Below are 24,903 nucleotides of genomic sequence, written 5' to 3' on the forward strand. Positions count from 1 at the left end.
AATACTTTCTTCATCCTATCTTGACACACCACATGCACCTATAATATGGCTCATTTTTTCCACATGTTTATATGATTGCTGTACTAAATTTCACTTTCATGTTTCTGATGCATATACAGTACCCTCTCGAGTTCCGCGCTATCCAAGTTTCGCGATCCTCAAGTTTTGCGGTTAGTCCTAAATTCTTACCATCCCGACTTTCGCGCATTATCACCCTGAGTTTCATGCTGCTTTGACATGTATGGGTCACGCCTACTTACAACTGGTGTCACGCACGCTACCTTTAAAGGTAGTATCACACTGGACGTTCTCCTCCAAATATTGTGGCTATGGCAAGAGAGAGAGAGAGAGAGACTTATTAATACATTAACCGCGTTTGAACTTCCCGCTGCCTCCTCCTCCCTGTTGCGTTTGGACGCCGACGTCGCTGGAGTGAAGGGGTTGATAAATTTGAAGTTATTTTGCATTTTATAGAATCAATCAATTATGACGATTTCTGAATTTCTGCAGAAAAACCACTGCTCAGACTTTTATAAAAATCTGGTCATAGTTGCACCACATAAACGTGCATTTGCAGTAAAAAAAATATTGGCACAGTTAAAAAACTAAGGTCAGAAGGACCCCAAAAAGTTATATTTATGATCGGGTTTGAGATTTCCACCTTAAACAACAGATAAACTGGAACCAAGCACACAAACTTACACTTATGTACAAGATCACAAACACTCACATTGACATTGATCCACATACATACTTACACAATGCAAACGGTCAACATACTTGTAACCCACACAACCAAAAATACCAAATATATCACACTTAACACTGACGCATACAAGCACTCATACTTTCCACGCACCATACATGACTGGAACAGTCTCCCTCAACAAATTTTAAACTGCGGTGCAATAGACTCATTCAGAAAACAAATACACACTCACTTGTCACCACAACACACCAACAGTAACAATTAAACTTGATTCACTCCCCTCCCCCTGCACACTTGGCTTCCCCGTCCCCCCAGCAGCCAGCACAGATATGCGTGTTATGCACCTGTACTGGTGCCCTGCGCATTATTATCCAGATCCAGATCCAGATAACCAAGGGTTTTAGAAAGTGTATAGATTAGATAAGATGTTGTTGTTGTTGAAGGGTTGTGACAATCTAGCACTCTCTACCCGTCCTGGCAGTGTCCTGTGACAACCAGTGAGGAAACACTTGCAGCAACCATTGTTATTGTGTTGGTGTTGGTCTTGGTATTGGTTTGTTGTTATTTTTGTTTCTAAGTTCTTGTGGCAAAAAAAATAAAGTAGTGAAACCATTAATCCATACAGTATATTCCAATGGTAGTATGAGGTTTAATCACATACTCCCTCAACCAAATCTTGGTCTTGGTCATTTGCTGTGTGCTGCTTATCAAGGGAGATTTGCCAGTGCCAAACAAACTTTCTGAGTGAGCAAGTCAAGTTTTACATGGTGCGGTTGTTACAGTATGGTACACTCGACTCTAGATTTCCCGGACCTTGATTTTCTGGATATTGTATTTCTCAGACAAAATCCGAGCTCCGGCAAATGTCGGACAAATGCCCGTTCAAATCGGGGAACCACAATATGATCCAAGTATAAAATCTGGGGTTCGGCTAAGTCTGGCGATTGCCAAGCCCGTGTATTGAAACAAAAGTCTGGCCATACAACAGATTCCTTCCCCCTGGCAGGGTCACTGTCTGCAACTCGCTGCACACCCCTACTGGCTGCTTGTTATTTTTTTGATGGCAGTGATGGTCATGTCTCCTTCACAACGAGTTCTACAATTCACGAAGCTCCATATTTTTGTTCAGGATTGTATTTACCTATTTGTAGTAGACAGGGCCTGAGCTTAAGCTCGGACAGTTCTCTCTCAATCTATATTTGTCCAACTTTTCACTCATTTTATGGATACTACCACTTCAACAATGTCATTGCTTATTCCATTCCATGTATCCACACTCCTGTGAGGAAAACTGTACTTCTTTGTCTTTCAAACAAGTCCCCTTTATATATTTCTTGCTGTGTCCTCTTAGTTGCCTCCCCCCTTCTGTCTTGATCAAGTTATTTCTATCCAACATGTCCATTCCACTTGTATTCCTGTACTATGTTATCAGATCTCCTCTTTCTCTTCTTTCTTCAAGTGTTGGTAGGCCCAGTTCCTCCAATTTAGTCTCATATGACTGGTTTGATAGTTCCAATCTTAAAGATGTCACATTTCCAACTATACACTACTTTTTGTGACTTTTTCTCATGTGTCACAATGCTGAGTTTGGCTGTCCAATAGATGGCATACATCTGACTGAAGAGTAATTTTTCTGACTGTCGGCTCCTCATAATTCTATTTTTTATTAATTCATAGCATTACATACGATCATATACACTATTCAGGGACAGTGGTTCACGACTATTTGGAGGGACGGTAATCTAGGGCTAAATTCGTGCTTGCATGCTTATCCAACCAAGACCTGGATCAAGCATTTGGTCCATCATTGTATCTATTCTAGTACTGACCTATATGGTCTGACCAGAGATAATCCAACAACACCTGATGTTCAAGTTTATTCCTTGGTTGGCAGATGGGTGAACACATGGTAACAAAGATTATCCACCTGCCCCACCCATACAGAGCTGTGCAGGTGCCTTTGATTTTAATACCCCAGCTACTGGAAATTTAATACAATTGAAGCACTACCATCACTGACCCACAACATTCATGGCTTGAGCAATGGCTCCTGCTATGAAATACTTGAATGGGAAGGAGGCCTGCATGAAGATTTCCTTTAACCCGAGAACGTCGGCAGACCCTTTTCAGGGCTTTCACGAGTCGTGGCTGTGGTACGGTGGACCCTAAAAAGGGCTCGCCATAAAACACCTAATTCGAGCTAATTGTAGGCGGTGGTGGCATAGCGCAACCCACCATGAATGCCCTCGGTCATTGTGATGGGTGAGTGATCTTGAGTTGGGCTTTTTTGTCATAGGTGGTGCTGTAAGGTCATGGCAGACTGAATTAGTTATCCATACAGTAATCACTTGTCGAATTCTTTATAGTAGACAACAAGCAACTCTCGGCTAGATGCCACGCATCACGAGACTGTTTATTTTATAACAAACACCACCCAAAAAGAATGGAGTTTGAGTAAAAGTAAATATTTTTAACGGCTTTATGGTTATGAGAGGAGTACTCTGATGTACGTTCTATGCTCTTTTCTTAGTCTCAAAATGCAGTGTAATTTTGTTGTTTCTTGGCCACTTCTCGGCTTTCCCATAGCCGAAGACCACGGGTTAAGGGACCCCACTGGTTGGGGTTGTAGGGTGGGTGAGGTGATGCATATGCTCTTATTGGTTAATTGATTTAGCATCATGCACTCCCTTTCTTTCCTCTTCCACACATTTTTTTTATTCAACTACTTCAGTTTCCCAAGTCACTGACATCCTAAAAATTTTGAATGCCTCACTTATTTCAGATTTGTGTTTATATTCCTACTCTTACCAGTAATTCATCTTTTTAGAGATCTGCATGTATTCACTGTCATGCTATCTCTTCATTTGTCTGTTCATTCCTTTCAGCTTTCTGTTGTACATTCCATTTATTCCCTTTACATATTAGCAGTATGAAGTAACAAGGAAGCATAAATCATTTTTTCTTGTTGGATTGCAGGTATGTCTTTCATGGATTTACGGCAGCGCTGTTGGGAAAAGTTCCTGGTCAATTCAGACTTGAGCTTGCGTGGTCAACTTACTGAGTTCAAGGATCACAAGCTCATCCGCTTCAAGAAAGGTCCAGATGGTGTGGAAAATATTACAATTCCTCTTGATGCTGTCAAGTTAAAAGATTTTATTGAAGAACAGGAGCTAAATGAGGTGTAGGTCAGGTGGACCATTACGTGCCAGAGCCAAATTTCAGGTTGTCTGCCTCAGCCATAGCTCTGGGACTCCCACACAGGAGCCCCACAAGACAGACAAGACAGCCTTTTTCCCTACATCTTTGTTGTGTGGCCTATTGGGAACCTCTACAAAATGCTGAGCCTGAGGACCCTCACAACTCTTAATCCAGCTCTGGTAGCTACTATTGCCTTTTTAAGTACAAATGCTTGAAAGGGAAGTGAGATTTCATTTTGTAGAATGGAAAAAGTTTAGGGAATGTTATTTAGCTGATTTTTAGTCACTGAAATGTTGCCTAGGTGCTGTTTGGTATCTGTGAAGTAATTGTACAATGGTTGCTGTTTAGGTTAGTGGAAAATCATTCCCATTTGATTTAGTGAAGGCAATTGTTTTAAATTAAGTAGTGTGGCTAGCTACAATAAACACTATTGGACTTTTAAAATTGGGATGTTAGATTTGTACAGGAGAGATGGAGATTGAACTCATTAAATCTTAGGAACTGGTGTTCATTTTACTCATTTATGTAAATTGTTTTACACAAATTAATGTTAGAATTTTATAAATAATAAATACTTGTATTTTAAACTTGTTTTATTTAATTTGAGATTGCCAGTGACAGCAGTTCAGAACAAATCCACAGCACTCCTTATTCTTTCATACTCTCCCTCTTGTTATGTTACAATAGAAGTTGGGGCTGAGTGGGCTTGGTGCTTGGCTGATGACCGTGAGTTAATCCCAGCTCATGGTGACTTCTCAGTGAGAGAGGCAGTGCTCCCTTGTAAGCCTAGCAAAAGTATGTTGTCTTAGGTACCTGTCTTGGGCAATTCACTAATCACTTCGTATTAGAGTGACAATGACAACCAGACTTGTGAACCTGTCTTAGTCTACCAATGCTGTCTGCATTGTATATAAGGAGAGTCTTCCTTTTATTTTTTTTATATAATACTGAGTGGTAATTGGGAAATAAAAACTGGTGTGACTTCCTTATTGAGCTTATATGATTATTTTGCAAAGATTTAGAGGACATATTTGCATCATCAAAAATAACTGAAATTAACAGATGCCAAGGTAAAAAATAAATGAAAGCAGTTGTACATTGTGGTGAACGTTTTCTTGTGAGTAATGCCATCATTATTTTTGTCTGGTTCCTCATGGATGACAAACTTTTTCTTACACATTTTACCTGGTCGCCTTACTTGCAAGTACAAGTAATGTGTAATCAGAACCTCATATACAGTAATGCTGCTTTGGGTTCAACAGAGCAAAACTCATTTAGTATTGATGACTTCTCAACACTAAAAATTGAATGTCCCGCCCAGTGTTTGGCGCCCCTCCCCTCATTGGCCGGCAGGCAGCCAATGAGCGGCAAGTTCTCGGGCGAGCGTGTCCCCAGCCAATGGCCGCCGCCCGCACACGTCACCACGGCTCCCGGCGTCCCCCCGACACAGCCAACATGGCGGAGGTGAAGTTTGATCAATTCTTGTTGATATAGTTCTGTTTGGGTGAATGTGCGAAGTGCACGCGTGTGTTTGCTGCTAGAATCCTTGCTTAGCCACCCTCGAGGGCGGGGCGGGCGGCGGGCGGGCGGGGGGTCAGGTGAGGGGTGGCGGGCGGCGAGAGTAGCTTTGTTTACACCGAGGAGGGGGGGCAGGCCTGCACGGGGCGGCGCGGCACGCTGGCGAGGCAGGCGACCAGGACTGACACCTAGAGACTCTGAGGTGAGCGGCCAGCCGCCCACCCGCCGCACGAACCACCCGCCGAGCCCCGGCCCGCACGGCCAGGCCCTGAGGTAACAGTGGAGGCGCCTGGCCCGGGGATTGCCTCGCCACCCCTCCTGCCCTAATTCTCCTTATCTCTCCCCGGGGCGGCGGCCAGAGGGCGTGGGGTCCGCTGCCACAGGGACGGCCGTGTTGTTGTGGCCGTGGGCCGGGGGTGGTGCGGGGCATGGGCTGGGGCAGGCGGGGTGTGCCTCCCCGTGGTGGTGGCGGGGCGCGGGGCCGCGGCTGACAGGTCACGCACACACACACCCACACGCACACACGCTTCACGGCCAAGGGCTCGCTTAGTTTGTATCTGTATGGAAACTTGTTTGTTCTTTCACACATTTTTGCAACGTTGCTGAGTGGTAAGGGATAAGTCTGTCTATACATTGAGGCCTAACTGATTCGAGTGTGTGTGGGGGGGGGGGGGGGGGAGGTAAACATTTAGTCTTAAATTGATTCTCTAACATGTTTCACAGCTTGAACATGCAAGGACTTACCTTAACTGGCATCCTGTGTTTCTTAGGAATATGATAAATATGAAAATGATTAATTCTAGATAAGATTGCATCATTCTTAAATTTGTCCAAACTTTTCCTCTTCCAATTATTATTATTGCTATTATTATTATTATTATTATTATTATTATTATTGTTTTTGTCTATTATTATAGTTTTCAACATTTCTTCAACTGATTCAAAACATGGGTGGGGGGGGGGCCTTTGCCCCGCCCCCTCCCTCATGGATAATATTTCGGTGTCTGTGCATCTCCCCACAGCTATTGCTTATGGTTTTCAGTAATTGTGCAGTAAAACTTAGCATGCTATTTTTAAGAGACTTTTTTTCATGGGCAGAATATAAAGTTATTTACTGGGGAGCTACTTTTTTCTGTGCAAACCAGTAATGTCTTGATCTTGATCTTGATAATAATGTGCAGGGCAGCTGTACAGGTGCATAACACGCATATTTATGTTGGCTGTTGGGGGGACAGGGGAGCCGAGCGTGCAGGGGAGGGAAGTGAATCAAGTGTAATCATTAGTGTTGGTGTGTTGTGGTGACAAGTGAGTGTGTATTTGGGTAATTGTGGAGAGTCACTCAGCACCTCCAAAATACGATATTACGCCTCCATATTATATAGTTAAGAAAATGGATATAGATAGATAGTAAGTTAAGGGTGGAATTAGGGGTATACTACACCTAGCTACACATGGCCTTGGTGCTCATCTCTGATGCATTGGCCCTTGAGCCTGTGGCAGGTGATAACCCGTTACCCTGGGACACAGGGCCAGAGTAACATCCAGGTTATCGCAGTTTGTTCCCTAAGTTTCCTGGGGCACCCATTAATTGATTAAAACTATCTAGGGTATGTGAAAGAGCATCATAGTTTACCCAGAAAAGAAAAAGTCAGCATTTCTAAAATAGACTGTTTAGTTTTTCTAAATAATGCCCCTACTCTCTCTGTCAGGGTGGGGCTTGCCTCCCTCATCCATCCTAGACAAAACCCTATTTTTACTCTAGCCTCTGTGGTATAATGGTTAGCATGCCTAGCTATTAATCTGCGTTACCGGGTCCAAATCCTGGCCCAGGCAGTTGACGCATAGCTCACCCAGTTGTTCATCCTTTCTTTCAATCTAGTCAATAAATTGGTACGTGAGGAAACTTGGGGAAGGTAAACTGCAGTAATCCAGATTGTCACACCTGCTCTATGTTTCAAGGTAAAGAGTTCTTACTCACCAGAGTTAAGGGTCAAAGAGACTGAGATGAGCACTGAGGCCATGCAAAGATATACCAAATGCCCCCCACTTTACCTTTACCTTTAATCTTCCATAACTCCATAGCACTGAGTATCAATGGCTAAACTGATCCATAGCTGCTATCATGGGGGTCTCTGCAATTATGACTTTTTTGAGTCCTTCTAAAACTTTTAGGGGGGGTTGTAAAATCTCAAATCCCATGTTAAATTCCTTATGTTCTAAGCGTATCTCCTCCCTTACTTACATGCCGATTTCTTTCATTCAAAAAGCATTTTAATCAGGAAGGATGGGAGATTAACGTTTGCTATCGGTAAGTTTTCTACAATAGTAAAAAATATTTTTTAAAGTTTGGTGAAATACATAATAAAAAACATTTTGACAAATATTTTTCAAAAATCAAAATCAACTTCAAACAATAGTTCCGATAGCAAACCCTATTCCTTACACATACTTTCATAAGCTGCAGTAAGAGATATGTGTATAACAAAAAGTGCAGCAGAGGAGATATTTTTAAAGTGCAAAATCATGGTTTTGAGATATCAAGCGATGAAGTTGAAATATTCTTTGTATTTTACATATTCCAACTAGGGGCTTGAAATCCACAGGATACATACATCAGGAGATGAAGAAAAAAGCAGACATGGTTTCCTTAACTTACTTTCTTTGGATGTGTACACAGGCTGCGTTGTTTACCCATTGTTACGTCTTTTTTACGGGGTCACAAATCCAGGTACTCGATTTTGACCATATTGCAAAGTAAAAACCAGTCTTCTGCTGCGTAAAATCAATAAAATATAATTCAAAAGACATTTGAGGCAGATACATAGAGTGTTTTGTTGGATTTATGTAAAAAAGATTATATTTATTGATTTTCACAGATAAATACGAAAATATATTAGTGTGCTAAATTTTCCGAGTTTCTCGACTAGTGGTGTGAGAGAACTTAAGAGTACCAGGACACCATGAAAAAAAAATCCTAAAATTAAAAAGGGGTGAAAACATGGATTGCAAGCCAGTGGCGAAGCGCGGAAGCTCAATGCAGTACATTGCGTTGCATGTTGCATACCACTGTATTATTTTTTCATCATATTCATTCATATACTAAGTAACTAAAAGAAAGGAAATTTCGCAGAATTTTATAAGCCAAAATTTTTTTTTTTTTTCAGGCCGACCATTTACAACTCCCCCTTAATGGAAAGTAATTTTCTACAATTATGAAAATAAAAATTGAAATAGCAGATAACAAAATGATTGAACAGCATAGTCCCTAGCATGTCAGATTTAATTTATATACATTGAAAGACTGGAAAAGTTCAAGCATCCATTCTTAAAAGGACGAAGAGGTGACATAATTGTAGCGGTCAGGGTAATGAAGGGAGTGGACAGAATTAAATAGGGTAGCATTTACTTGACATGAAAAGAAGTTGAAAAATAAAAATACACATTTTCTTGTGTAAAGCATTTCTTAATTTTTTTATATTTTACCATGATTCTGCAGCAGAAAGAGAGTGCTGGGACGACAGGCAGTGAAAGTGATGCAGGTGATGTAGGAGATGGCGAATTTGAACCCACGGCGGAAATGCTTGTTGATGACTACGATGACGAGCGAACACTAGATGAAGAGGAGGATATGGAAGAAGGTCCTGACCGGGAGGAAGAGATTGACAACTTAGAAAAGGTTTGTTGGTGTCTGGCATTGTTATAGTGATGGACCAATAGCTGGCTACTTTTGTATTACATCTGGCCGTTCTATCTCTGCTGTGGTAGATGGTCACTATTCTTCCCCTAAACCTATCAACAGTGGTGTTCCACAGAGCTCTGTTCTATCACCCACTTTCTTCCTGTTATTCATCAATGATCTTCTTTCTATAAAAAACTGTCCTATCCATTCATATGCTGACGACTCCACTCTGCATTATTCAACTTCTTTCAACAGAAGACCCTCAACAGGAATTACAAGACTCCAGACTGGAGGCTGCAGAACGCTTAACCTCAGACCTTGCTATCATTTCCAATTGGTGTAAAAGGGACCTTGTACAGGTAACTCTCAATTTACGCGAGTTTGGTTTACGCGTTTTTGAGATAACACAGGGTCCAAAATCCAAATAAATGTTTAATTTACACGTTTTTTTCCACTTATATGCAATATTTTATGGAGTGGCCACCAGATGTCTCACGCAACTGGATTCACACGACGCTGCGGCCACACAGCTGAGCTCAGTTCTTCCCGCGCGCCACCTGAACAACAGTACCCACACTGCCACGCTACTCAACAATAGGGGTGGGCAGGTACCGGTACCAGCTATACGGTACGGTACCGGTACCAGACTGCTCAGTACTGGTACCAATACTAGCCAATCGCTCATGGTGTCCCTCATTTCTTCCTCACACGAGTGAGGCTGAGACTGAGTGCCTGAGTGGATATCTCGGTGATATGGATATTCTCTCTCTCTCTCTCTCTCTCCCTCCACTGAATGAAGTGAATATTTATTTTTCGACAGAAACCTACCTCTTGTTTGATTTACATTGTTTTTGATTTACGCAACCTCTTCAAAGACACAATACTTGCGTAAATCGAGAGTTACCTGTATACTTCAATGCCACAAAAACCCAATTTCTCCATCTTTCAACTCGGCACAATCTTCCAAACACACACACACATTCACACACACTCCGCTGTCACTGCTGCAACACTAAATATCCTTTCTATCCTAAGCTCATACTCAGCTTCCGAGAGTTGGGCATTCCATTCTGTCTCACCAGTTCTTTCTCCCCCACACAGATGCTTTCCATATATTGTCCGCCCTTATGCAAGAGTTAACCAGCATCTCACGTGTGGGGGGTCCATCACACAGCTCTTCTGGACAGAGTGGAGTCTCTCTTCGTCTCATCAGCTCTCCTCCTCCTATGACTTGACCTCTTAAATTCCGCCACCATGTTGCATCTCTTTCTATCTTCTATCGAAATTGACTGCTCTTCTGAACTTGCTATACTGCATGCCCCCACTCCCACTTTCTACTCAAGCTCATCCCTATATATATATATATATATATATATATATATATATATATATATATATATATATATATATATATATATATATATATATATATATATATATATCAATATATATATATATTTATATATATATATATATATATATATATATATATATATATATATATATATTCATATATATATATATATATATATATATATATATATATATATATATATATATATATATATATATATATATATATATATATATATATATATATATATATATATATATATACACTTGGCCCTCAATTTAACGGATTAAAAGGGAGGAGGGGTGGTCCGTTGCTTTGAAATACTTACATATATACGATAAATACCAGTATACAACAAAATTATTGTTCAAAAAAAACTTAAAATGATACTGACAAACCTAATAATAAATGTAGGTACAGTCGAGTCGTGCATGGCGCGGTTAATTGTTTCTGAGCAACGGCCGCGCCATAGGAAACCGCATCATGAGAATAACTAAACCTATGGAGAAAATGGTTCTGGCCCTTGCCATTTTGCCTTTTTTTTTTTTTTTTTTTTTTTTTAGCCTGAGTGCACCGGTAGGCATTATCTGCCATTTGATGTTGTACAGTCCGACCCCACGGCCACCACCTTATCCACTCGACCACTGCCAACACCCACTTTTTCACTCAGTACGTATGGGGAAAATACAATTTGGTACTGGCTAGCCACCATTTTATCCCACCTGCGCTCACATACGGGGAAAATTCATTGTTTTCCGCCTATCACTCTCTCAATCCTCCTGATGACGTCCAGTTTCTGATCGTACGTCAGTGGGCGAATCTTGCCCGTGGGTGTCCCAGCAGGCTTGCAAGCCATTGTGCAGCACATGCGTGGTAAGCGAGCCGACTCCTTGCCGTGCATGGGCCAGGGGGTTAATTAGGGTTCACAGTCATTTTATTTGTTTTGATCGTTACCAGTGGCGGCGATTGCCGCTATAGTATTTCCACATAAAACTGGCTGATGGGGTAGTGGCGGCTGCGGGGATACCCTAGCCCTGTACCTCGGCGCACACTCTCAACACCTCTCACTTCCTCTGCAGCCACCACTACCCCATAGGCCAGTTTCACGTGGAAAACTATAGCATTGATCGCCGCCATTGGTAACGATCAAAGCAAACAAAGTGACTGAAAGCGGCCCCAAAACGTGTACTCGTCAGGTCGGGACCCGCCACGCCGCCACCACATTCCGCCCAGAAACTGCCCAATCCCGCCCAACCAATTACTTTCCCTGCCAACCCGAAATCAACAAAAATATTATTTGGCACATATTAATGCAATAATTAGTGGTGACCAACAACTTTCAAAGATTCTCTCTCTCTCTCTCTCTCTCTCTCTCTCTCTCTCTCTCTCTCTCTCTCTCTCTCTCTTGTTAGTTTCTTTATACACCATGTCCCTGATTTCTTCCCTTTCGGACTGGGCAGCGAGAAAGACAAAAAAAAGGATCGAAAGGCTCTGGGAACACCGGCCAATTTAGATTTTAAAAGCCAGTTTGCCAGCAGGCTAACGTGCAGAAGTGGCCTGCTGTAGAATTTAGTAGGCTAGTTAGCCAGATCACTTTCGTTTTTGCCTGCCAGAATAGAGAGTTGGGCCAAGTCCATTTTACATGAAAAAAGGAGCAAAGGAAGGGGAAAAGATTGACGGGAAGAGATACGGAGCGGTCGGGGAACACGCCATGACTGTGACTTGGAATGTGAGTGAGGGCCACGGGAGCCGACTGCGAATTTTCTTCTTGTCTACATCTATAAATATTTGGTATATGATCATTCTGATAGTGAGGATAATTAATTTTGTAACTTACTGAATACAAAAATGTGCAGAGAGAGAGAGAGAGAGAGAGAGAGAGAGAGAGAGAGACAGGATAGAAATCCTCCCCAAAAAACAACCCAACCGCCATATTGTTTACAGTTTACACGTATGAGCAAAATTTTGCAAGTGTGTTAGTCTTGCATGGGCAGACGAAACATTTTTTTTTTTCAGTTTTCAGTGTGTTATGAAATAATGTGATAATTATTTCTGTCACAAATCATTAAATGACTGACTTTTTAATGGCTGTTGCACCCGCTGCCACAGCCGCAAAACAACTCACAGAGAAAGGTTCAACATGCATGCTGTCTATTAATTTCACTCACCTCTCACACTCGAAAGTGGACACACTAATTGAACAAAACCATGTAAATTAATGTTTTTCCTGCTGTGTATTCCCCCTGTATGCTTGCGTGGTGGACAGCAGCGCGACTTGTTTTTGCCAGGAGGTATTTCTCGCAACACAGGCCCACGAATTGGACCACACACGCCACCGCCATGTCCCGTCCCGCACTTCGTATTTCCGCCGCCCCAAACTGCGAGGCAAATAAATTTAACCAAACCCAACTTAACCTAACATACCTAACGGGAGGGGGAGGGGGGCTTCACCCTCCTCCATCTCCTTAGGGAGGCGAAGCAAGCAGTTTTGATTCAAAATATCACTTCTGTGATACTGTTATTATTTTAGGGTTTTGACGTTTCTAAAGTTGGTGTCACACCGGACACTGGGTAATTTAATTTGTCCGTTGAGATTTTGTGGTCCGCTAAATCTGAAATCGGGGTCCGTTAAATCGAGGGCCGAGTGTGTCTATATATATATATATATATATATATATATATATATATATATATATATATATATATATATATATATATATATATATATATATATATATATATATATATATATATATATATATATATATATATATATATATATATATATATATATATATATATATATATATATATATATATATATATATATATATATATATATATATATATATATATATATATATATATATATATATATATATATATATATATATATATATATATATATATATATATATATATATAACTCGATTCTGCTGGTATTGTGTCCTTGAAGAGGTCGCGTAAATCAAAAACAATGTAAATCAAACAAGAGGTAGGTTTCTATCGAAAAATAAATATTCACTTCATTCAGTGGAGAGAGAGAGAGAGAGAGAGAATATCCATATCACCGAGATATCCACTCAGGCACTCAGTCTCAGCCTCACTCGTGTGAGGAAGAAATGAGGGACACCATGAGTGACTGGCTAGTATTGGTGCCGGTACCAAGCAGTCTGGTACCAGTACCGTACCGCATAGCTGGTACCATTAGCACCGGTACTGGTACCGATACCTGCGCACCTCAATTGTTGAGTAGCGTGGCAGCGTGGGTACTGTATTGTTGTTCAAGTGGCGCATGGGAAGAACTGAGCTCAGCTGTGTGGCCGAGGCACCGTGTGAGTCCAGTTGCGTGAGACATATGGTGGCCACTCCATAAAATATCGCGTATAAGTGAAAAAACGTGTAAATTAAACATTTATTTGGATTTTGGACCCCGCGTTATTTTAAAACGCGTAAACCAAACTCGCGTAAATCGAGTTACATACATACATACATATATATATATATATATATATATATATATATATATATATATATATATATATATATATATATATATATATATATATATATATATATACCTACACATAACATCCAGTATTTTGCTATGATTTTTGTATTCAAGATATTATATTATAAAAAGAAACCATGTAAGAGACTACACTTATCTTCTGAGCTAAGACTACCATGACTGCCCAAGATTCACTAGAATTATACAGACTTTATAGACATAATGAGGCCAAGCAATTCATAACCCAAATAAAACTTAGTTATATGATTCCTATTTCAGGAGTGCACTATCCAATATTCTTTCATTGTAGTAAGTGCATATATGATAATAGAATTATGAGCCTATGAATGTAATTACAATACTCTTGAAACTACTGTTGTAGTGAAGCAATTGTATGGACAATATGAACTATAATTTTAAATTTTTTTTTAGATTGGGTAGTGGTATGCCTTCTTTTCCATTGGCTCATTTCCATTCATGTTCACTAGACAAAGATAAATGCAAAGGACAGTAGAAGTGCTGTGTTTGGAAACAGTTGTTATTGAACAGTTGACAATGATGATAATTATTTCATGTAGAGTGCAAGCTGCCCTGATTTATGAAGTTTGTCAGCTGAAATATAGTTTAGTCCTCAACTTAGTGAGGTATTAAAAGATATTTCTAGAGGATAGTAAAAGAAGGTTGTAGATTGTGATCATTGTGAGGTTCCTTCTTGATAAATGATGTATGTGTTTTTCCATTATATGTATTTTCTTTTTGTTTTACATGTAACTGTAACTAACTAAAGTTTCAGTGAAGGAAATTTATTGTGACAGGAACAAGATATGCCTATCGCTGAGTTATTAGCCATGTATGGAGGCTACCCACCTGAGGAGGGGGAAGCGGAGACAGAAGACCAGACCAATGGTGAGGGAGAAGTGAACCAGGGTGAAAATGAGAATGAAAACAGTAATGATGCTGTAATAGAACATGAGGCGGAGGGGGAGAATGAGGCTGATGAGCAAGAAGAACCAGAAGTGATATCATCAAGGTCTTCCACCTCTGAGGATAATGTAAACAATCATGAAAAGGTATGTTTGACAGTCAAAAATTCTTTATTTATTCTTTTTATTTCTTTATTTATTTTTTTTCAATTGCATGAGCTGATTTTTTTTCTGTATACAGTAAAAGTCCAATAATCCAAATGTCAGTGAACCGAATGTCATTCAGATTATCAAATTGTTTGAATTATTGGGAGGGACCCCTGAAAATGAAAAATTCATTTACATTATTAGAATGTTAAGACGTGTTTTTTATTACTTACCAATAATGTGTAGAAGTGTTGATCAGCAGTATTAGGTAGGTAAATAAAAGCACAAAAAAGTGAAGTTGGGAGGTGGTGGCTGAGTGGTCAATGTGCGGGCTCTGCTTCCAGGAAGACGCAGGTTTGCGTCCCACCATCTGTGACAAACTTAACTAACTAACTAATGGGGAGCATATGCCTGGGGACACGTCGCTTCATTCACTCGCCGTCCATACTCCCAGTGGTCCTCCCAAGCAAGCTCCCACTCAGCTGCCCTGTCCATCCCAAGTCCCTCCCAGCAGGATCAGCTGACTTGACCCAGCCATGAATTGCGAGGGCATCCCCTTGGTCTCCTTCACTCAATGCTGTCTTGTACAGAGACACCCCTGTGAGCAGGATTGATGCCTGGGAGGCACACCACATGCCCACATAGCTGGAGTTAAGGGGGTACGCGACACCAGGAGGGGTGTTTTGGTCTAAATATAGCATTTTGCAAAACTGGGTTAAAATCGTTCTTATACCATCTAGAAATAATCCTCGAGCAGTGTTTTCCTTGTAGCACAAATTTTAAATGGACCGAGTTAAAGATTAAATTTTGTCTTTTTAATCGCAGAAAATCTAAAATCGATCAGATTTACGTTAAAAGTGCAGGGAATGTTGATTGTACAAGTAGCTAGGGACCTATGATTATATATTATTGATAGGGTAAAGGAGATAGGAGTATTAAGAGGAAAAAGTGACAAAAAAACACAATTTTACGCAATATTCGACGAACATAATAAAATAAATACCATTATGCCTTTCTCTATGGGAAACTTTCAGAATATTTTCCATAGGGCTCTAGGCATACCTAAAGACTATTCACAGCCAAAAAATGAAAGTGATTGGCTATGTATTAATGGTGCTGTGTAATTTTAAGTGTTGCTACACGTATACGCACATTTATACGTATGAGTATACATATAAGTATACATACATTGTTCTGGCTCGTACTAAATGTAGGCAACATAGATGCCTACTTAGTTTCATCGCAATACCCGATAGTTTAGTTAGTTGACCTCAGGTGTCCTGTACCCCCTTAACGTTCACGGACCAAGCTGGTAACAAGCCTTGATTCAGTTTCACAGATTAGTCGCTGGATTGACACAAAGTCATCCCAGTGATGCTCCATGATCCTGTGAGGGCACTTGCTACCAAAGGCATAGACACACCTCTCCAAGTCACTGTTCAGTGTCCATGTCTCACAGCCATACAGTAACACAGGGAGCAAAAGCGACTTAAAAATTAGAATCTTTTTCCGCCTGCATAGATATTAACAACGCTACATAGTACTCATAATGAGCGAGTCCATAACACCATGGGTCAGACCAATCCATCGAGTGACTTCCTGATGAGACCCACCATTGTTATGCACTATGTTACCAAGGTATGTGAAGCTTCTGGTGACTTTGACATCCTCACCACATGCATGGACGGACTGAACTGTGTCATCCAGCAATCCTCCAAATGACTGGACCTAATACCCAGTTCATGCAAGTGTTGAAAAGTAATTGAGCTAGGACACACCCCTGCTTCACTCCTGAATTAACAAGGAAGAAGCCAGAAACACCTCCCCTACACCTCACAACACTCTCGGTCCCAGAGTAAAGGCCAGTTATCAGGTCAATAATCCTTGCAGGAATCCCACAGATCTGCAGAATATCCCAGAGTGCCTCATGATACACTGAGTTAAAAGCCTTCTTGAGATCAACATAGGCTGCCAGCAACCCCTGTTGAAACTCACGTCGGCGTTCCACAAGGACACAAAGTCCTAGGATCCGGTCAGTTGTTGACTTGCTGGGCATGAATCCGGATATCTCATGTCTCTGAAACTTTAGCAGATGAGATCGAATTTAAATCAGCAGCAGATGAGCAAGCACCTTGCCTGGCACACTGAGCAGTGTAATACGATGGTAATTGTTGCAGTCCTGTCGGTCTCCTTTCCCTTTCCAGGAGCATCCAACCCCCTTTTCCAGTCAAGAGGAATGGCACCGGAGTGCCACTCAACAGATAGCACCACATGCAACCCACGGATCATGACTTCACCACCAGCTTTCAACATCTCAGTGCTGATATTACAGATCCCAGTTGCCTTTCCACCCTTCAACTTCCTCACAATCTCTTATCACTTCTGCAAGAGAGGGTGGAGTTTCATCTATTGGTTGATCAGCAGCTGCCATCTGCAACTCAGCCATAGGGAGCTGTCCACTTGGGGGCTCTGCTGTGTACAGCTGCCCAAAGTACTTGGCCCAACAAGCCCGGTGCCCATCCGCATCTGATACTATCACCCTCTCATTTGTTCGGATAGTACTCGTCTGTGATGTGGATTTGAGGTGGAGCTTCTTCAGAGCTTGAAAGTTAGGTCTAAGGTTGTTTGTATTTAGACAACCCTCAACATCCTCAGCAAGATCTTGGACGTACCTCTAGTTATCCCTCAGAAGGGTTCTAGTCCTTCGTGGCAGAATCCTGTATTGCTCTGAGTCCCCAGCCAGCCTGGTAGCACGATTCTCCTCCATATTCTTCAGTGTCTCCTTTAAGGTACCGCCATTCCTAGACCTTGGGTGCTCTCCAGTGCACTCCTCAGCAGCTTTTAGAGTTTTACATTTAAGGGGAGAGTCCGCCGTGAAAATATGAAAATAATAATAAAAAAAAAAAAAACGAAATTGAGTCTTATGGTCTATGGTAACACCCTATCCTTTGGCTTTCAAATGGTAGAATTTTTATCAGTCAGACATAAATTTAAATGTCAATGGTGAGGGGATTTAAATGGCTACTGCGTGGGCGTGGCACGCTGACTGCGGCGCATTAGCTGGCATGCCAAAGTGTGGAATGAATGTTGAATAATCAAACATGCAGCAATCTTCAGGGTGAAGTTTGTAACCCATGTAACAGTTTTGGAACACAATTATAGATATGAAAAATGCAACCTGCTCACAATAATGTTTGGAACAAATGAATACATAGAAAAAGGATTAGAAATGAGAGAAAAGAGAAGAATTACACTGAAGAAGACAATAAGAAGAGGAAGACAGACAAAGGAATTCCTGCCAATAGCTATGCAACAATTAGGGGCGTGGCGCGCCCTGACACCCGTCTTTGAACGATCAAGACCTTTATAAGGTGGGACAAGGTGCCTGATCCTTTTATGCACTCACTGATATGTGATTACTGATCCCATAAAATTCATATGAAAGTGGCATTGACAATATAGTACCTTCACTGAGCCAAAGAACTTTAGCAAAATTTTAACCCCTTCAACACGAGGACGTGTACGTATACTGCATCCTTACGTGCGCCATACCATATCCGAGGACACGCATACTGCGTCCTGGCTCGCTTTAGCCAGTATACGAGTTATTTAATCTCTGTATATTTATGGTTACATCTCAATATTATCAATTCCCTTTTTTTTTATGTGCACCATTTAATTCTGCATGTTTTCATGTATAATGCATGATGATTATGTTGAGTTTAAGACTGAAAACTTGTTATATTCAATAGCAACATTTGAAATTTGGTGCGCTGCGGGGCGCTGTTTTGGCCCGGCCGTAGTGAAGGGGTTAATCGCGTTTTTCTCAAAATTATAGTCTCCCAAAGCCTTTGTGGTCTGGGAGGCTGTGGTCCGACCTGAGGTGGAGCCCGTCTGAGCGTTGCCACTTCTACGTTTCGTCCACCCATAGCTGTCCTAAAAATAGCTTGACGATCCCTAGAGAGCTTTCCCTCGCCCTAATTGCTCTAGAGCTCCGCCCTCCCCCCCTCCTCTCTCTCTCACTCTCTCTCTCTCTCTCTCTCTCTCTCTCTCTCTCAGATGGATGGATGCACGTTTATCGAGAGAGAGAGAGAGAGAGAGAGAGAGAGAGAGAGAGAGAATGTTGCCCTATCTGCACTTTATGTATTTTGTCAATTGGAATGTTAATGGACAAGAACACACACACACACACACACACACACACTTAATTTTTTTATTTTGTGTTTTTTCTTATTTAATCTATTTTTTCTTTTTTTTTTTTCCCTTAATGATTATCTTCTGTCCTTTGCTTTTTATTTGATTTGTTTTGTCTCCTTCATGTGTCTTTCTTTCTTTCTTTTTACTTTCTTTCTTTATCTTCTTATTTCTTCTTTCTCATTAAATTTATTCCTCATTTTTTATCCTCTTTTTCTCTTTCGTTTCTTTTTTTTCTTCTATTCTCTTCCTTTCTTCCTCCCCATTTTCGTCAATTCTTTGTTTTTTCCTTTGTTTTTTACTGTTTTTTTTTTTTTTTTTGTTAACTTGTATCTTCCCTTTATCACATTCCTCTTTTTTCCTCTCTGTTTCTATTCTTGTTTTCTTTCCCATCTCCTTCCTTCTCTTCCCACCTTTCTCCTCCTTCTTTCCCTGACAGTTCGGCCTGTCCTTCACAATGGGATAATCCCCTCGTCTCCTCCCTTCTTCCCCCTCCTTGACCCGCCAGCCAGGTGACCCATGTGCTGCGTGGGCCGGCAGCGTCGCAGAGCTGAGGTGTCACATCCAATAAAAAAACATAATGGTCATTTGCTTTTAGAACAAACACCTTGACGATTACAAATGTATACAGCTTTGTTGTTGCATTTAGTATTTACGACATACTTCATTGATGCTTAACAAAGCGAGAAACACTTGGCCATCACCGTGGTGGGCACCTGAGCGGCAACGCTGGAGGAGTTCCTCAGCCGCGCCGGAGAGACCAGAAAGGCTTTTTTATAGTATAGTACAACATGAACATAAACTTATTTTTTGCATTTATTCTCTGCACGAATTTCATGTAACTTTAGGACATACAAGATCATGTATCGTACTAAAATTTGACAATTTTTTTTTAAAAACGGCAGTTTCGATATATGGAAAACTTTTCCAAAATAAATTTCAAAAATAAAATAAAATTTTTTGGATTAACAAAAACAGTTTTCAAAAAAACATCTTGACAAATTGTTAGAATAACAATAGGCCACAATGTAAAAAAAAAAAAAAATACAAGACGAGGTCCCCATCTGCGTAGAGGTCCTCCCAGAACTTCCAGTACGGGCGGAGGGTGTTGTGGAGGTCAAAGCGGTCGCGAGGAAACCCGGTCCGTACCTTCTCCAGGAGCTTGGTGTAGGAGTGGTCGTCGCGGGCCGCCTTCCGCAACTTCTCGAGTGCCAGATCCCTGTCAGGAGCTGACGAAGGCTGGGGGCGAGCGAGGGAGTGTACAGCCTGCAGAGTGACGCCGCTGCTGATGGAGAGACTGGCATTCGTGCCGAGCATCTCGTCTTCCGGCGTCGGGCGGCTGACGGGAAAGCGGGAAAGGGCATCTTGGATGCAGAGGTCCTTGCCCGCACGCCACACCGCTGTGAAGATGAACACCGAGATTTTCTCCTTCAGCCGCTGGAGGTGGGGATTCTCGACGGCGTCCAGCGTGTAGCTATTCAGGATCGGGACCAAGGGCCTGTGGTCGATGATGAGGTCGAAGTGTCGTAGGCCAATCAGGTAAAACTTGCACTTCGACATGGCCCATACCACTGCCAGTAGCTCCAGCTCGATGGTGGCGTAGGGAGTCTCGGTACCAGTGAGGAATCGCGAGCCACACTGGACCAGGCGGAACTTTCCTCCTCCGTGGTCCTGCAGGAGGGCGTAACCTACGCCGTACAGGCGCGAGGCGTCGATCTGCAGGGTGGTGGGGAGGGCTGGGTTGAATGTGGCAAGGACTGGAGGACTTGACAGGGCCTCCTTCACCTTTTGGAAGGCCTGGTCATGGTCAGGTGTCCACTTGAACGTCCTTTTTGGGCTCATCAGGGGACGAAGAGGTAAGGCGGCGGCGGTGATGTCGGGAGAGAATTCTGCCAGCTGGTTCACCAATCCCATGAAGGACCTGAGATCCGACAGATTGGCAGGCGTGGTGAAGTTTGCTATAGCTTGCACTTTCTCTGGGTTGGCCGCAATACCATCCCCTGAGAGCCGGTAACCGCAGAAGGACACAGTCGGAGCAGCCACAACAAACTTCTCGGCGTCGAGAGTGATGCCGTGCGTCCTGCACCGAGATAGTACCTTATTGATGCTGCGGAGGTGCGTGAGGTAGTCTTTGTCGGAGAGCAGCACGTCGTCCACTACCTTCACACAGTTGGTCGCGCCTTGGAGTGCCGTGTCGCCGCGTAAACAGAAGGCGTCACCCGTGGTGGCGAAACCCATGGGGCCTCGACAGTAGCGAAAACGTCCGTAAGGCGTGATGAAAGTGGTGAGTGGCTGATCTTCCTCTGCCAGCAGAATCTGCCAGTAACCACAAAGGGCGTCGACCGTCGTGAAGAACCGCACCTCCGGGTCCACGCTCCGTATTGCTGTGAAGAGCGTGGGTGAAGGGTGGGCTGGACGGGACACCTGGCTGTTTAGCTTCGACAAGTCGGTGGTGATGCGGACGCCACCGTTAGGCTTGGCCACAGCCACTAAGGGGTGACACCAAGGGGATGGGTCGTCGCCCGCGGGGGCAATGACACCTTGAGTCACCATAGAATCCAGTTCTTGCTTGACTGCGTCCCTGAAGGCGAGAGGGATGACCCTGGGAGTGTGTATGGCGAACGGCTGCGCGTCCTCCCGCAGATGGATTCTCATCGGGGGACCCGCCATCGCCTTCAATGGCGCGGTCCTTAAGGCCTCCTTCGTCACCAGCACGTCCAAGTACTCCTTCAGGAAGTACAGGGGGGTCGCCTGATATGCGAACTTGGGATATGCGAACCACCTCATATGCGACCTCCTTCCTCCCTCCCTCCCCCCCTTGGGGGGTGGAGCACGTGGGAGCGGTGACTTGACTCGGTAGTAAGAGAAAAGTTTTTTTTTCATTCATTTCATGTTCCCGACTTCGCTAACATCCATTTCCTACCAAATAATGAACTTGCTGTTACTCACTTCCCGAAGGAAGGGAAATAAACAATGGCGCAATCTGGCAACTCTACTCTGTGAGACGGCTCCACGTGTTCTCTTCATCAGTACGTCTAAAGCAGCCATTGCTCTCACAAGCTGTGTCTGCTGTGTGCAAGCTAGCCTGTGGGCTATTGTTGTTGCTGTTGTTGTTATTATGGCGCCTCCAAAGAACTCGAAAAAGCAGTTTATTACATTGGAAACTAAGTTAAAAAAATGTGGCTGACCGCCCATATACCATTATTTACATGCTTTTTAAGGTTCCTAATATGCGAATTTGCGATATGCGAGGCTTTGAACCGCCCATATTCTCGCATCTTAGACGACCCCCCTGTACTCCTTAGCTTCCGACGGGGACGTGTGGATATGGAGGGCGGGTGGTGGCTGTGTGTGCTGGCTCGGGTGAGGTGCGGAGGCCACTGCGTGGCCTTGGGTGGCGGCGTGCGGTGCGCTGCTGCCCCGCACCTCGCTTACCTGGGCGGCTGGTATCTGCCTCGGGAAGTCGGCGGGAACCACACCCAGCGCCTTGCAGTGCTGCCACGAGAGCAGAGGCGTGGAAAGAGAGGACTGCACGTCGATCCAGCCTTCACACGACCTGTCGCCGTATGTGAGCTCTACTTGGAAGGAGCCCACCGCAGCTTGCATCTGTGAGCCGCCCGCGTTGTAATAGTTGATGGCGGGGGGCGGTTGCAAGTCGCGTTGGTGGAGGCCTAAGCTCTTGAGGTGCTGAAGGCCTATCACCGTAACATCAGCGCCGGTGTCGGGTATCACGTCGATCCGGCCAGACGTGTCGCCCTGGGTGACAGCGACGCGGATGGTGGGGGAAGGTTGGGCCCTGGGGCGCGTGTTGGAGTCCACTCGCCGGACGTGGCCCGCACGCTCCTCAGAGTGGCGTGGGGCCGTGTTGGGTGGCTGTGTCCGAACCACGCCAAGGGAAGAACCCTTCTTCAGTTTGGGTTTTTTGGGCTTGTTGAGGCTGCAGAATTGGTCGTAGTGCCCCACGCGAAGGCACACGCCGCATTGAACCCCTTTGGCAAAACACTTAACGGTGTACATCCTGTGCCCCTCGCGGCCACGACCGTGGCAGGGTGCCGCGGCGGCTGGGCACGGCTTGGAGCCGTGCTGTGTGCCACAGCTGCTGCAGGCTGTGCTGGAGGGGGGCGTGGATGTTTTGGCACCAGCTTTCTCCGCATGGGCCGCCTTCTTACCCTCGGCTTGCTTACAGGTGGAGAAGGCACGGCGACGGATCGCTTCATTATTCTGACCCTTCACGTGCTCCTGCAGGAGGTCAAGCACCTCTTCCATCGTGTGCAGGGAGTCGATGGGGATCTGAAGCGAGGTCTCCAAATCACTCAGTGTCTTCGTGGAGAAGCACGTCCTCAGCTCTGCACACTGTATGTCTTGGGGCATGCTCGACAGGCGACGCATTGTGGCGTGATCATTCCACCGGCTCCTCCATATCCGGAATTGTCGAAACGTCCCATCATGAGCGAGAGGCGGAGGAGTGGCGGCGGAGGCCTTGATGGGGGCCTTCTCGGTTGGAGGGGAGACGCACTGCTGCGTGGCACTCGTAAGCAGTGCCTTGATGCGCCATGTGTCTTCCTCGCGACACACACGCTCTTCCTCGCGCCGAACCCGGTTGTCTTCCCGACGCACTCGCTCTTCCTCGCGGCGTTGTGCCGCATCCTCATGCATCCATTGTAGAAAGCGCGACATGTCCATCCCTTGCGAGGCGGAGGAGGAGGAAGGGGAGGGAGGCGTGGGTGCCTCCTCCCGGCCCTCGGGCTGCGTTGGCTCCGATGGTTCATCCGTCAGGGGCGAGGTAGTGGGGGTGGCGGGCGAGGTGGCGGTGGCGTTACTCCTGGTGTTCCGAACACCACGCTTGCCCATATGTACACTTAATACTGCGTTATTTCAATGATATACAGGGGCGGTGCCTCGACAGCTCGAACTGCATATAAATCGTCAATAACCATACAGCAATAAGTGGAGTTCACGGGCGGGTGTGGCCCTGGGCCTCACTCACCGGCACAGGTCAATAAGGTCACGCATGGAATGCGGGCGGCTGGCCGTTACGCCAACCGGCTTGTACACTGCTTTTCACTATTTCTCTTTCCACAGAATCCTACTCACTGCGCCATGTTGGTCAGTTACTTGTCGACACTTGTAATCATTGGATAGACAAACACTGAATAAACTTAAGTCCGTATATTCTATAGAAAGTAACAGAGAGAGAACTACTACGTGCGTAAGCGATACAGAGACGGGGTGAACTGGCCCCTGAGGCACTGCCAGCCTCTGAGGGGCGACAATGGTCAAAACCGCTGACACCGCGGGATTATTGTTGCCCCAGGCAAGGTGCCTATATTCAGAACTTACATTACCCACAACTGTGACAAACAAGCTGGCAATTTTTCAGTCACTGCCAAGTGGCCTAAAACTACCCATATGCTTTCTTGAAGACCACCTATCAACCTGGACTCTGATTCTCTCTTAAAAAGAGGATCAAAGATGAGTTCTGGGGGGGAGGGGGGCAGCATGAATCAAGCAAGATGGCGCCACGATTAAACACTTGCCTGCACCATAACGGGCTGGGGCTGGCTGACCGCCAGGCCCCCACCAAGAAAACTCATTGTCATCATAGGTAAAGCATAAAAAAAAGGATGAATAAATAAATAAATAAGCAGCAAGGAGGCACCTCTGGGAAGG

The 24,903-nt window shown here is 43.9% G+C and overlaps 2 protein-coding genes across 18 annotated transcripts in view; both read left to right on the plus strand.

Moving 5' to 3' along the window:
* Positions 1-4,494, plus strand: part of LOC127008611 (origin recognition complex subunit 2-like) — a 49,275-nt gene extending 44,781 nt beyond the window's left edge. For 8 of the 9 annotated variants that reach the window (XM_050880842.1, XM_050880853.1, XM_050880894.1 and 5 more), the window contains one exon: positions 3,686-4,494. In XM_050880842.1, the coding sequence (XP_050736799.1) occupies positions 3,686-3,894 (209 nt within the window). In that variant the 3' untranslated portion in view covers positions 3,895-4,494. The remainder of the gene's footprint in view (positions 1-3,685) is intronic. The other variant, XR_007761216.1, reaches the window with a different exon arrangement.
* Positions 4,495-4,560: 66 nt separating this feature from the next.
* The window catches only part of LOC127008564 (mesoderm induction early response protein 1-like), a 35,047-nt gene continuing 14,704 nt past the window's right edge, over positions 4,561-24,903 (plus strand). For 2 of the 9 annotated variants that reach the window (XM_050880764.1, XM_050880823.1), the window contains exons 1-3: positions 4,561-5,371; positions 8,922-9,101; positions 14,785-15,039. In XM_050880764.1, coding sequence (XP_050736721.1) covers positions 5,216-5,371; positions 8,922-9,101; positions 14,785-15,039 — 591 coding nt within the window. In that variant the 5' untranslated portion in view covers positions 4,561-5,215. Of the gene's footprint in view, positions 6,035-8,589; positions 8,617-8,920; positions 9,102-14,762; positions 15,040-24,903 lie in introns of all 9 variants that reach the window. The other 7 variants (XM_050880773.1, XM_050880807.1, XM_050880814.1 and 4 more) reach the window with 7 other exon arrangements.

The sequence above is a fragment of the Eriocheir sinensis genome, chromosome 4 (assembly GCF_024679095.1).
Source record: "Eriocheir sinensis breed Jianghai 21 chromosome 4, ASM2467909v1, whole genome shotgun sequence".
Lineage (NCBI taxonomy): Eukaryota > Metazoa > Arthropoda > Malacostraca > Decapoda > Varunidae > Eriocheir > Eriocheir sinensis.